General features: G+C 35.4%; 1 protein-coding gene across 3 annotated transcripts; it reads right to left on the bottom strand.

Annotated features, from left to right (window-relative positions):
• Window positions 1–495: 495 nt before the first annotated feature.
• On the bottom strand, window positions 496–14,129 carry LOC108989114. 3 transcript variants are annotated; one of them, XM_035695321.1, is made up of 9 exons: window positions 13,734–14,129; window positions 12,538–12,632; window positions 7,075–7,151; window positions 3,973–4,254; window positions 3,430–3,549; window positions 2,715–2,904; window positions 1,703–1,945; window positions 1,347–1,523; window positions 496–801 (listed from the first exon to the last, which is right to left on the bottom strand). In XM_035695321.1, exons 2-6 carry the CDS (start codon window positions 12,597–12,599, stop codon window positions 2,729–2,731), a joined length of 717 nt encoding a protein of 238 aa, XP_035551214.1. In that variant the 5' UTR covers window positions 12,600–12,632; window positions 13,734–14,129; the 3' UTR covers window positions 496–801; window positions 1,347–1,523; window positions 1,703–1,945; window positions 2,715–2,728. The 3 variants fall into 3 exon arrangements, 1 of the variants encoding a protein (XP_035551214.1); XR_004802653.1 differs by lacking the exon at window positions 7,075–7,151; XR_004802654.1 differs by lacking the exon at window positions 7,075–7,151 and having other exon boundaries at window positions 4,014–4,254.
• Window positions 14,130–14,185: the final 56 nt, after the last annotated feature.

Genomic DNA, 14,185 nt, shown 5'->3' with positions numbered 1-14,185 from the left:
ATAATAGTTAGCCGATAAAATTTAATACTTTCATATACTAGTATGTGAGAATCACATATGAAATAGATATATTCTATCATATTATATGTATGTATTAATAATATATATAGGTATATAATTTATTGTTATTGTGGATAAATATTAACTAGTTAGATATTAATTATTTATAATGTGTGTTTAAATAGAATGATAAAAAATGACAAATCATATATTAATGTGTGGTATAGGAAATGATAAGTAGAATTTTTTTTGAAAAAAGTAAAGTTCATAAAGTGATCCACCTTGTTGTGTTATATCAAATTATAAATTGTAAATTTTTATTTTTATTTTTATTTTTATTTTTATTTTTATTTATTTATTTATTTTATTGTAAAGTAGATTAAACCTATTATATCTAATTACATTATAAATTATTTGTGGACTTTTTTTTTGTAACTTTTTTTTGTTTTGTTTTGGTAAACCTAACACTTCCCAAAGTAGTTCTACAAACGGATCAAACTTTCAGCTATATATCCAGATCAATTACAAATTAAACAAGCACCCTGATCAAAACTCCGAACTAAGAATATTCATTATCGGTCAGATTATAAAATAAGCAGCAGCAGAAACAGAATCTGGGCATGTCTTACATGCATGCCTCCGGATTTGCACTCTGCTCTTTACATTTTATGTTCCATAAACATCACGACTAACGTACCCACTTGCCTAGTCCTCCCTCATGCAACAGCTTGGCCACATGATCCACAGGCCCCTAGATCCGCACGCAGATCTTGACTTATAATACGGAGCAGGAACAGCCTCCTGGGTATTAAATGGGTCCAAATTAAGCAACTTTAAATCAATATCATTTCACATATTTCTTTCTCCCTATCTATGCGACAACTTAAGACATTACAAATTAATCTTTTCCTTAGCTTACAAAACATTTTTTAATTAGGAGGTAAAGTACTTAGTTTTGACAAAGTAAGTACTTTGTCACGACTAGCGTTCCCATATGCACTTCCCCCTGTTCTCTTGTGGCCTGCATGGTGCACAGGGGAAAAAAAGGTCTGCACTACATCTCGTTACTAAAAAGATATATGCATGGATGCCCATAATTTCAGGGTACTGTGTACTTATCTAATTTATTAATCAGAAACAATAGTTACAGTCGTAAGTGTGCATGAAACGTCGTGCGATCATTTTGAAAAAGTGAATAAATACGAGATCTATATGAAAAAATTAATTTTTTAATAGTAGACCATACTCTTTTTTAAAATGACTGTGCGATGCTTACGCACTCTATGACTATATATAACATTACTCTAAACTTATAAATCGGTTGACAAACTGATTATATATAATACCTTTCTTTGGCTTTTGATACGGTCGAGTAGTTGTTGATGTATTATTCCGTCGAGCTTTGTTAGTGGGGACTAGTGGCACCCCTATATCTTTGTTGGCTACATAATGGCCGGCCTCTACACGATCAGTTGCGTTCGCTTTTGATGAAGAGTTGGAATATTGGGTTCCCCAGCCATCGTCTTAATATAACAAAAAAAGAGAACAAATCGAACTAATTAATTAGCATCTTATAAAGTAATCATATATAGTATTTCATAATTAAAACGAAAATCTAAAATAAATAAATAAACTAATAAATAATTAATTAGCTAGGAACTAATTAGTGATTATATATATATATATATATAGTAGTACGTACCTTTCTTTTCCTTTTCAAACGATGGAGTTTGTGGGATGCTCTCGAAGGTCGTATTTTGATAACCATGAGGCTGAGTCGACGTTCTACTCGACGAGACTGATTCATTTTTTGACTGGACACCTACATGAGTTGCAGTCGTCTTTGGAGGATCGGAATTTTGGATTTTCCATGCATTGTCTTTCGACTGTTCGTTTGATAACATAGTTGCGTTCCCGGGAGTGCGCATGGCCGGCGCCGTCATCCCTAAATCAAGTACAACAATTGTTCATAAAACAAAATTTTAAAGAAAGAACAGCATGAATTAATATATGCATTCATATAAGGACGAGTTTTTTTTCTATTTTTGTATTTTTTTTTAAAGTGAGTGCATATGCATGCATGTATATATACACACACAAACACTCAAATTTTAAAATTTATTTTATAAATCAAATTAGTGTAAAAATTAAAAATTTTAGAATAAAGTTATTCTTGTTTTTAAAAGGAAGTTTTAGAAAAATCATATTTTCAAAATTAAAAAAAAAAAATGCTACGTACTTACCTATCATTGGGATAAAAATCTTCTTCATTTTGAAAGAAACGGATAATATATATCCATTTAGTATAGAATAAAATTTATTTTGATAATTTATAATATTCATGTTATAAACATGTGAAATAATTAAAATATCTGATACAATTTAGACTAAATAGATATATGCCATTAATTTCACTTAAAATGAAAAATGATCATATTTCCACAAAATTTATTTCAACATTAATTTACAATCATTAATTTTATTTAAACTATATGGATGCAAAAAAAAAAAAAATCAAAACTACGAATTAAGTTCCAATCATATATATATACGATAAAAAAATGTAAAAATAAAATAAAGAAATTGATGAGCTAATTAAATTAGAAATGATAAAACTAAAGTCTCTGGATCTAGCTACTATATATATTGATCTTGGTATTTTTATATTATATACAATAGATTTGGAACTAGTTTTGATATATTATATATAGTACCTTTCTTTTCCTTTTCATAAGATGGAATTGTTGGTGGAAAGCTCTCGATCGGCGGTCTTATTTTCTGAAGAATGGCTTTGAGTTTGAGGTACTAGTACTGGTCCAGTACCACTGGAGTAAGCCGGGGCTGCTATATTTTCTGACTGGACCCCCGGCCCTACACGAGTTGCAGTCATAATTTTGGGAGTGTCTGGACAAATATTATCTTTGATTATAAGAAATTTGAAATTAAAAAAAAAATTACATATTTGCTTATTAAAACATGATTTATTTTTTAAAAAATTAATAAAAAATTTGCAAAACTGTAAAAGTATTAAAAATATTGTTTTTAAAAACAACTTGTAAAAAAAAAAAAAAATCTCCTTACATATTTTTTAATTTTGAAACAATTAATTATTAATAAAATATAAATAAAATATCAGCTGAAAGTTTGTGATAAGAGCAGTGCTACATCTCCCGAGGGATGTAGCCCGAAAGTCCAACGAATAAGTAAAAAATATTTTTTTAATTTTTATTTTTTTATTTCATATATTTTTTTAATCATCATAAATATTTATAAAAAAAATAAAAAATTTATAATATTATTAAAAAATATTTCCTCAATCATCAAATTAAAAAAAAAAAAAAAATTTCGAGACACATCTTCGAAACACTTCTTGAAAATATTTAGCATTTCTGTTGTGATAAAGTTGGAAACCGATTGATTATAATATACCTTTCTTCTCCTTTTCAATTAGTGGAGAACTTGTCCGTGCAACGCTGTCCACGACATTTTTTGAAGGCTCAGAATATGGAGTTCTTCTGCCACCTTTTTTCTTCTCTTTTGACGACAGATCTGCGATCCAAATATATATATCATCTCTAAAAGTGATCGATCGAGATGGGTACGTATTTTGTTCATAAAAATATTTAAAGGAAGTACAAATTACTCGTGTAAGTTGTAACTATATGCATGCATGAGAATTAAGAACATACTTTTTTCTTTATCATGATTTTCTTTTGTTTTTCTTTTTATACCAATTAGTTTGCGAAAATTATATGGAAAATATTAGTAGAGTCTCTCAAACTTACCTTTCAATCTTAACGTTTATACATTTTAATTTTAATTTTTTTTATTTAATAATTAAAAAAATGACTATTAATAAAATTGTATATTTAAATCATATGATAGTTTTCATAATATTGCAAATTCAGAAATTGATCAAATAATTGATAGATAAAACTAAACATAACTTGCAATATAGAATATTCGATCTACCATCTTGGTTGATGCCTCCTCCCACGAGAAAAGGATCATACCCAGTAGGATTATCCACAGGAGTCTTGGGTTTTGTGTCTCTTTCGACGACGTTGTTGCTTAAATATTCCTGCTTTACTACTAGGCTTTGATCTTCTCCAGGCTTGCGCATGCTCTTCTCGGTAAGGCGTTCAGTGGCCATATTGTTTTTACCCTGATCTTTAGCACTACTGCTGTCTTGATACAACCCAACAAAACCCTTTTTCGGCTCCTGATCATCATGATCTCTTGGCAACACACCAGCTGCATATATATTCTCAAGCAATCGGAGCAAATCTTTTAGAAGTACATGAGTCCAGCATATTAAGAAACAAACAAGAATCTGCATATGATTGAATTTTGGCTAGGCTTTTCATGGATGATAATGATAGGATTGTTGTACATACATACATACAAACAAACAATCAAACAAAATCTTGCTTCTATTATTTATAAAGTAAAAGTTAATAAGTACAGTAAAGTAACTTATGCAGAAATAAATACATGTAATATGCAGGATCAAAAAAAAAAAAAAAAAAGAGTATGTGATGAACTGTACCATCTCTCTTGTTTGTATGTTCCTGCCGATTAGGGTTAATATTTATAATCACCTGCATGCTCTGGATCAGGGCTCCGAATAGTGTGTAATGTTTTCTGCTGGTTGCGTACAAATCAAAGAAATTAGGAGCTTTCTTCTCTTAATAATTTATAGGCAAAACTTGTACCAGCAGGTGGCTAGAGGAGCGTAGGTCAAGGAACATTAGAGGCAAATAATAGGTTGTTATATATAAATTAAAACATTCTAGGTGTTTTGCAAGGTTCTTCATGAATGGAATTTTAGAAGTGATTTTCTCTGTCTAAAGATTCCGGCCCGAAGCTGGGAAAAACACCTTTACAGACACGTTAATCAGAAGAGAACCACTTAACAAAATAAAAAGAAAGCAGAAGAGAGAACCAAATACCAAAGTGAGCTTCTTGAAGAATAAAGCGAACTATACACTTGATATTAATGCTTATCTGAATGCTCTTAAAGAAAGGAATAAAGCATATATAAAACGTCCCTAGCTAGCTAGCTAGCTTGGTCCAGTCAATATTATAAAGCAAGTCTTCCGATCCATTGCAAAGAACTTTCTTCCTTCTTTTTTTACTGGATTCAGGAATTATGCCTGATGTTTTGAAATATTTCCTAATTTAATTTGCTGAGAACTTGATAAAAGAAAGATAAAAGAACTGAAACTGGAAACAGAGAGAAAGAAGATGAAAAACTATCGTATCTTGTATTGAAATGAACTCTATTGATTGATACAAGTGTTTTACATGTACTTACATAAAAATGAAACTAGTAACAGAAAGTAACAGAAAATAACTATCAACTAACTATCAAGGCTCATTGTCTATTTTGCCATTATCATATTTTGACTTTAATTTCATATCTTCTATTTTTGAGGCTATACTCCAACACTCCCCCTCAAGATGAACATGAATATTAAGGATGTTTATCTTGCGAAGAGTATGATGAAAAGGTAAAGAAGTAAGTGGTTTTGTAAATATGTCTGCCAACTCTAGTCTAGATGGAATGTAAAATAGTTTGAGGAAGTTTTGCTACACCTTTTCATGAACTAAATGGCAGTCAATTTGAATATGTTTGGTTCTTTCATGCTGAATTGGATTTGAGGCTATGGACATTGCAGACTTGCTATTAGTGTACATTAAAGTTGGCTGAGAATGGGTGATTTGTAAATCCTACAGTGCATAAACCAACCATTGGACTTCACATGTTGTGGCTACAAGGGCTCGATATTCTGCTTCAACAGAGGATCGACTTATAGTTACTTGCTTTTTGGACTTCCATGAGATCAATGAGTCTCCCAAAAACACTATAAACCCTGTGACACTTCTCCTTGTATCAATGCACCCTGCCCAATCACTATCTGAAAAGGCCTTGAGTTGTAATTTTGAGGATGATGAGAAGAATAATCCCTAACCTGGAATGACTTTCAAGTCACTCTAACTGCTACTAGATAATGACTCACAACAGGCTTAACAAGGAATTGGCTGAGGACTTGAACTAAATATGCAAGGTATGGTCTTGTAAGTGTTAAGTATAGGAGTCTCCCAATTATGAGTCTTCTGTTGGCTGATGGATCTTCATACAAAGTAGAATCAGTGGCTGTGAGTTTTAAATTGGTCTCCATTGGAAAAGCAACAGGCTTTGTACCAATTTTCCCGTGTCTTGAAGAATATCTAGTACATATTTCCTTTGGCAAAGAGAAATGCTTGCTTTTGATCTTGCTATTTCCAAGCCAAGGAAATATTTTAGTGGCCTCAAGTCCTTTATAGTGAATTGATCATGCATAAATTCTTTTAGGAGTTGAATTTCCTGTAAGCTATCACTAGCTAGCAACACATCATCAACATATACCAGCAATGCCATGAAGGATGTTGTGGATTTATATATGAAAAGAGAGCAATTAGAAGTTCCTTGAGTGAAACCATAGCTAATGAGGGCAATGGATAGCTTTTCAAACCATTTTCTAGATGTCTGCTTAAGGCCATAAAGACTTTTCAAAAGATGACAAACTTTATTTTCTAGAGTAGGCATTCCAGGAGGCAGCTCCATATAAATTTCTTCTTGTAAATCACCATGTACGAATACGTTGTTTACATCCAATTGATGAAGATGCCAATTCTTAATTGCAGCTATAGCAAGTAATAGTCTAATAGAAGTCACCTTTGTCACAGGAGAAAAAGTATCAAAGAAATCCAAACCCTCTTGTTGATTATAGCCCTTTGCTACTAATCTAGCCTTGTGCCTTTCTATGCTTCCATCAACTTTATATTTTACTCTGAATACACATTTGCAACCAATAGTCTGTTTATTTTTAGGTAGAGTAATAAGGTTCCAAGTTTTGTTTAACTCAAAAGCATCAATTACATTTTTCATAGATTTTTGCCATTCAGGAAATTGTGCAGCTTGTTTATAGGATTTAGGTTCTGGATAATTTGAAATTGAAGCAAGAAAAGCTCTATGAGAATTAGATAGTCTACTGGCAGATAAGAAAGAAGAGATAGGATATGGATTACCTTTAGAACCATCTTTAGAAGAAGTGATAGGTGTTGCATTTGAAGAAACATTGGTGCAATAGTAGTCCTGCAAAAAACTGGGTTTTTGTATAACTTGAGAAGATTTTCTTATGTTTGGACTATTATTAGGTTGATCATGAGTCATGGAGATATTTGGATCAGTGATGATCCAAATGTAGTCATGAATGGGGTACTTTTATATTTTCTGGGGGAGAAGTATATATTTTGTAATTAATTGAGAATGATACCAAGGAATTTCAAATTGTGATCTCGTATAAAACTTTTTCTTGTATGGTTACAAATACAAATAGTTTCAGAACTAATTATAGGTAGGCAAATATTGTATCATGCCTTGGACATTTATAATAACTCAAAAGAAAAATTGCTTGCTTGACTGAGCTTATTCTTTAGTTAGGTTCATAGTTTGAAAGTTTATTTTTTTAGATAATGATAAACTTATAACATCCTATTTTATAATTAATTTTAAATTAATTACTGTAATTATGTCTGTAAGGGGACTTTTTCCCTTCAGTCCCAACGGGCCTGAGAATAGCAACTAAGGGAGCAAGAACCAAAGGCTCAGCTCAGAACAAATAAAGACTCTAACCCGGACCATTGGTAGGCTCCTTTGGATGCAACCTGCATGAGAGAACGTGTTGCAAGATATAAGACTTATCGACCTGAAGATCCCTCGAGTAGTGTCCAGCTCTTGAATGCTTGTCCGTGTAGTGGGCATAATATATGGGGGACCCTCGAGCCTCTGACAAGAGGGACATCAACGAACCACCAAGGAGGCTAGCAAGAAGAGGAAAATCGAAAAATCACACTGCATTAATGACACGGCTACACGAGCTATACGCAACATTAATGATATCGTCACAGAGTCACGCCACGTTAAAGGACTCTGACAAATGGAACAGTAGGAAGGACATGGACTCCATGAGGGCAGACACGATCTGTCCCTTCATACTTATGGTATAAATAGCAAGTCTCAAGTACGAAAAAACCCTCTCTGATCTCTAGACTCTTACACTTATTTACAAACTTCCAAGAAAATTTACTGACTTTGACATCAGAGACTCCTCGGTTCCAAGGCCGCACTCTCATAGTTGCCTCCTTCCCTATCTTTTGCAATTCTAAAGACCTGACTTGTCAGGACCTGATCCAAAGGCGTGCGAAACATGACATTAATAGTGGTGTCGTCTATGAGATTTTCATAGATCTTACGTGTATTTCACATGCTTACGACAACCCGTTCTGGATAGCTCAGAAGAGACACAGAAGAAGCGATGCAAGAAACTCGTAATGCCTATGATACGTGCGAAATGCCATTTTCTCTATATCTAGATCGTGCATCTTAATTTGGTGATATCCCAAGCGAAGATCTAATTTTGAGAATATTTTTGCTCCATTTAATTCGTCCAGTATCGCATCGATGACTAGTATAAGAAATTTATCTTTTACCGTAATTTGGTTGAGAGCTCTATAGTCCACACATAGGTGCCATGATCCGTCCTTTTTTTTACCATCAATATCGGCTATGGACTGCTACTTGGTCACACCACACCTGACTACAGCAAGCTTGTGATCAACTTCTCAATTTCTCCTTTGATGAGATGAGGGTAGCGGTAAGGCCTCACATTGACTGGTCCTGAGCCATGCTCCAATGGTATTTTGTGATTGTGGGTTCAGTTTGGAGGCAACCCCCTCGGCTCCGAAAATATTATTTTAAACTCCTGCAATAATTTGTTCAAACTAGCTGAAGTTGTTGCAGGCCCTACAAAATTAGCACCCAAATTAATTGAAAAACTTGAGGCTGCTGTGTCACTTCCCAGTTGTTCAGACGAAAACAACTAGCATAGTAGCCCAGTTTTTTTCTACCTTTAACTCCCTTGCTGCAACTCCCCCTTCCACCACCTTATGCTTCGGGCCCTTAATCCCCTTCAACCCCATTCGACTTCCCATGTAATCAAAGCTCCTCACTAGTTTGGTAAAATCTTAACATATTGGTCCCAAAGTGCGCAACCATTGAGTGCCTAAAACTGCATCACATCCTTTAATGGCTAACAAAAAAAATCAATGGAGAACAAGATACCATGAAAAAATATTTGAACCTCATCACATCTACCCTTACAATCTAACTTCTCCCATTGGCTACCTTTACTTTCATTCCACGGATACGCCGAAGCGGTAAGCCCATTGCCTCAGCGAACGATGTGTTAAAAAAATTATGAGAATTCCCAGAGTCAAGAAGTACTGTGATACCATGCCCCTTGGTGACGCCTATGATCCTCATTGTTTGTGGGGAAGTGGTTCCCACGATGGTGTGGAGTGAGATCACCAGTTCTTTCTTGTTATCAATCAGTTGTGCTTTACATTCGTCGTCCTCCATTTCCTCTTCATTCAGAAATATTCCTTTAATAAAAAATAATTTTTTACTAGGTACAAAATTTTCATTGCAATTAAAACATAGTCCCTTCTTCCTTTTTTCTTATATCTCACTTGAGCTGAGACACCGTATGGGTGGTGTTTTATTTCTTGACAAATTTGCCGAAGGCAGCGGGGGTGGCATAGGTTCCACATTCACTGGCCACTTCATGACCTCCATAGCTATTGGCCTCTTGGCATGCCTTGCTTCAAACAATTGGGACAGTCCAATGGCATCTGTGATGGATGTTGATCGTGCAGCCTGCACATCAATTCGTATAGCCTCCTTGAGTCCATTTATGAAACACCCCAATTGATGAGTAGGGGCCAATCCTCTAACACAACTCAGTAGCTACTCAAATTGCAGCGATATTCATGAACAGTTCCAGTTTGGCGCAACTTGCTCAATGTGCCAAAATGATCTTCGAACATGATTGGTCCATATCGAATTCGAAGTCCCCTTTTCAATGCCTCCCGCGAATTAATCTCTTCAGTATCCTTGAATAATTGGTACCACATCTGCACCTCTCCCTTCAGATGATATGCTGCCAATGGTAATTTCTCGATCTCATCCGTTTGTTGACAATCAAAAAATTACTCCACCCGATAAATCTAACTGGTCAGACCATCCAAACCGTTGTACCTCGGAAAGTCCAACTTGGCCAATTTTGGAACTGTCGAGACGTTGCTCCCTCCTCCATGACTCCGTCAGTGTCTATTTCTTGATCCTGAGCCTTCTGCATCTCCCAAACTCTTATCGGCCAGGGAATCTACCTTCGCACTAGTTTCCTCAAATTTTTTCATAAGTCTTATCATGACCTACTCTGATGCCAAAATGTTACGAGCGCGAGTGATTGAACGAGTGACTGGTGGATCAACAGGAAAGGACGCTGGATCACTCCAATGTGTTCTACCTATTGTGTATAAATTTTGATAAAAGTCGTGGGTTGTTTAATGAGGATCCCACCTTTGCAAATAATTTGTTTGAATATTTTTCAAATACCTCCATTTATAGCATCCTTCTGAACTTATAACCATATGGGTTTACAAGGAATGTATTCTGACATACACGGAAATTAAGCAACTCAAACGTAATTATAGCTAATTGATTTATTCCCAACAAGGCAAGTCAACATTTACAAACATTTATTCAAAAGCATAAAATTAGCAAAGTTGTCAAAGTTAAGTTCAGCTTCCGTAACAGCAATACTGGTGATGGAAACTTCGTGAATGTGATTTTATTTTTCTGTGGTGAGAAGTTAGTGTCGTTAAAGGTATAAATTGCCATCTTTGATTAGTCCTTTTGAAAAATAAATTCAAGTATATATAATTGTACGCACAAATAGTTTTGAACAAATTGTACGCAAACTGGAAGGGCGAAATTGGGACCCAATTCGCGAGCCAAAGAGCCCTCAAGGGGCCTAGAGTCGCAAGATAACCTACCCATCTTTCTTGTCGGTGAGGAAGGGCGCCCATTTAATGGGAGAGAGAGATCCCTCCCTCAAATTTAATGAGATGACTAGGGACACGTGCGGGGATGATCCGAGAAGGGACAGGCCGCCAACGGGACAAAACTATTCTCGTAAGATGATACACTAGCTAACAGTCTGCCTGGTGCTACATCATATATATGCACATTGGGAACATAGATAATTGCAACATATACATATAAAATGGCAGCAATAGAAAGTCTCTATTTCTTAGTAATCGAAGCCCAAAGAGCGATGAACTTATCACATTTAGCAAACTGATCAAACAAGGTCTTTTCCGGCGCTTAAATTCGCTGCAAATAACACCATAAATCGCTGCAAAATATTTTTTTGCAGCGATTTATGCTGCGCCGGACTTTCGTCGCAATTGTAGAGCCTTTTAAAAGATTCGCCAGCGAAATACAAAATTCGTTGCCAAAAATTTTTATTTACAGCGATTTTTTTCGTTGCTAATATTATTTTTTTCGCCGCAAATAACGTTAGGATTTCAGTCTTGTTTCGCTGCGAAAAAGTATTTGCAGCGTTTTATACCGTCGCTAATACACAACAAAATCGCTGAAAATACCTTGATATTATTTGCAGCGTGTTAAAAAATCGCCTTATATACTCTTTTTTGCAGCGGTTAAAATCGCTGCAAAAAAGATTGTCCATTTCACGGCGAGTAATTGTTGCTGTAAAAGGATATTTCTGGCGATATTTAGTCACCGCAAATAGTGTTCTTTTAAAAAAAAATATTTGCGGCGAAATGTACTCGCCGCAAATATTGTTTCAGAAAATTTAAAAAAAAAAATCCACGCCAGCAGAATTTTACCTTACAGATCTGTAAGGTAAAATTCTTTTGACATTCTCTGAAAAGATCCCTACTCCTAATATGACCATATTATGATCTCCTTAACCCAAATGAAAGGACTATAATATATGCTTAAGAATAAAAAAACTAAAACCAAAAAATGGTAAATAAACCATGCTTGAGAATGAAACTCACCATTCCACAATATGATAAATAAATTGATAAAGAAGTCACAAAATAAATTCTGAGAGACTTGGACCTGGTGAATAGAATCTGTGGAGGTTGTTAAATAAAAAGTAGAATCTGTGCAACTAGGTCTCACAGATTTATTGAGTGGCCGAATTATTTCTTTAAATTTGAGGATGACTTCATTTTGAAGAGATGGATGAAAGAGTCGTATGCTCATCACTAACACATCCCCAAAGGTTTGTATTGTAAGAAATGTGCATTGACCCTATTTGAATTTGGTAGGTAGTGACTTATAACAGATCTTTTCAATGTGTAAAAATATAAATTTATTTCAACAAGAACTCAGCATACCTTCAGCGATTAACTAACCGTCGCAAAAGGAACTATGACAATCCATATAATCGGTATAAAATGATACTTGTTTATTGAGTTTCTTATTCTTATAGGAAATGAACGAGAGGGAGTCAGAAGTGAAGTCTGGCCATCCCTTATTGTTGGCATGTAGAAAAAAGATATATATATATATATATATATATATATATATATAGTGTACAGGTAGAAACCAACCTCAGGATCATGATCGCCATGTCTGACTTCTTAGAAAAATCAAGGATGATATCTTCCGCCATCTTTTTAGCCTTTCCATATGGATTAATGGGGGCCTGAATTCATGCAACAATGTTTATCGGTTGTTTAGCAAAATATCTGTATGCACCAAAATTATTTGTAGCATGTGACTCTAAAAATTTTATTGCCTTGGATGAAAAAAGAAGAATAAAACCAAGATTTTTTTTTTGTTATATTGTGAAGTAAACCATATGTTGCAGAGGTACTAGAATATATCAATGTCTTCACACCATGTGCTGCCATGGCCTCTAATACCACCAAGGTGTTTGATGTTATGTTATGATAATACCTACCCAACAAGGTCAAAGATAAAACAAGTACCATGATTTATTAGTTTCCCCTGATAAAGCACCATTTTGCTTGCTTACTTGAAAATGGAACCAAGCAAAAAAATATGAAAAACAACAGGTATATAAGATTACAAGATTAACCCATATCTTGTAGTAGCACACTTGTATTATGGGCATATTAAAGTCTTCACACTAGAACAAAATTCCGATAGACAATGTTTAACGAGCATGACTAGTCAAGATTCAACCTATATCCAAATCTAACTTCCTATCCAACCTGATAAAATGAATTCAATCACATCGATACATGTTCAAGTTATATCCAAATCCAACTTCCTGCCAAACCTAATACAATGAATTCAAACACATCGATATAGGTTCAACATCAACAAGTTACCAGTTCTCCCAACCCTATTCTTCTAGTGGATGTACCTTAGCAATCAACTAGTGTAGTGACAAGAGAAGAGAAACAGATTTCAAAAATACTATATATTTAATATCAGTTTCACTTTCAGAAGGTTTTTATTTTGTTCTTTTCGTGTTTCCACTTGCTCAAAGAAATGGTACATAAATGATAACCTTCAAAGATTAAATCCTAAAAATTCCTGACACATGAACCATTTTCAATACTACAAACTCAAATTCCATTTCTCAACCAGACATTTCAAGGCATCACTCATACATGATCTTATCTACCTCCCCACCCAGATATTTTCAACAGCAACAATAGATGCACAAAGGAATTTCCCAGGGTCTCTTTTTCTTGGTCCTCCACGCACCACTCAGAAAAATTAGAAAATATGAAAAAATAAGATGCATTTCTAAAAGGTTTAAAAAGTAGCATACCGAGAGGGGGTGGTCGTGGTGGTTGCTTGGCGTGGAGTGGTGGCTCGGGAGGAGCACGGTGGCGCTGGGGAGAGCTGGTGACCGTGGGTTGCGAACAGAGCTGGGGAGAGAGGGAGGGCCTCGGGCTGCAGGGCTGGGCGTGGAGGAGAAGGGGGCTCCGACAGAGAACTGGCGACGGCGTCGACGTGTGGGTGGTGGCGAACGGTGCCCCTAGTGGCAGCGATATAGAGAAATCCGAGAGAGAGAGAGCTGAAGCCAGATTCGGGGAGGAAAGAGATCGGTGGGGGGGTGGGGGAGAAGGTGGGGGTGGCTGTCGAGGTGAGGCCGGCGTGGCGTGGTGGCGTGGCCGGCGTGGGTTGTGCTCGAGAAGGAAGACCGTGGGAGAGAGAAGGGGAGGGAGGGGGGCAGGGCTGGAGGGAAATGAATGGAGAAGAGGCGGACGTTTTAATTTA

The sequence above is a fragment of the Juglans regia genome, chromosome 10, assembly GCF_001411555.2.
Source record: "Juglans regia cultivar Chandler chromosome 10, Walnut 2.0, whole genome shotgun sequence".
NCBI classification, from domain to species: Eukaryota; Viridiplantae; Streptophyta; class Magnoliopsida; order Fagales; family Juglandaceae; genus Juglans; species Juglans regia.
This window is presented reverse-complemented; position numbering and strand designations above follow the sequence as displayed.

What these genes read in the sequence shown, in the direction of transcription:
- LOC108989114 (XM_035695321.1), bottom strand. Translation starts at nt 12,599, where the DNA reads ATGGCGGAAGATATCATCCTTGATTTTTCTAAGAAGTCAGACATGGCG. An exon ending in ATGGCGATCATGATCCTGAG is followed by an intron (nt 7,152 to 12,537) that starts GTTGGTTTCTAC and finishes ACAAAAACCCAG; the next exon opens with TTTTTTGCAGGACTACTATT. An exon ending in AGGAGGCATCAACCAAGATG is followed by an intron (nt 3,550 to 3,972) that starts GTAGATCGAATA and finishes TTTGGATCGCAG; the next exon opens with ATCTGTCGTCAAAAGAGAAG.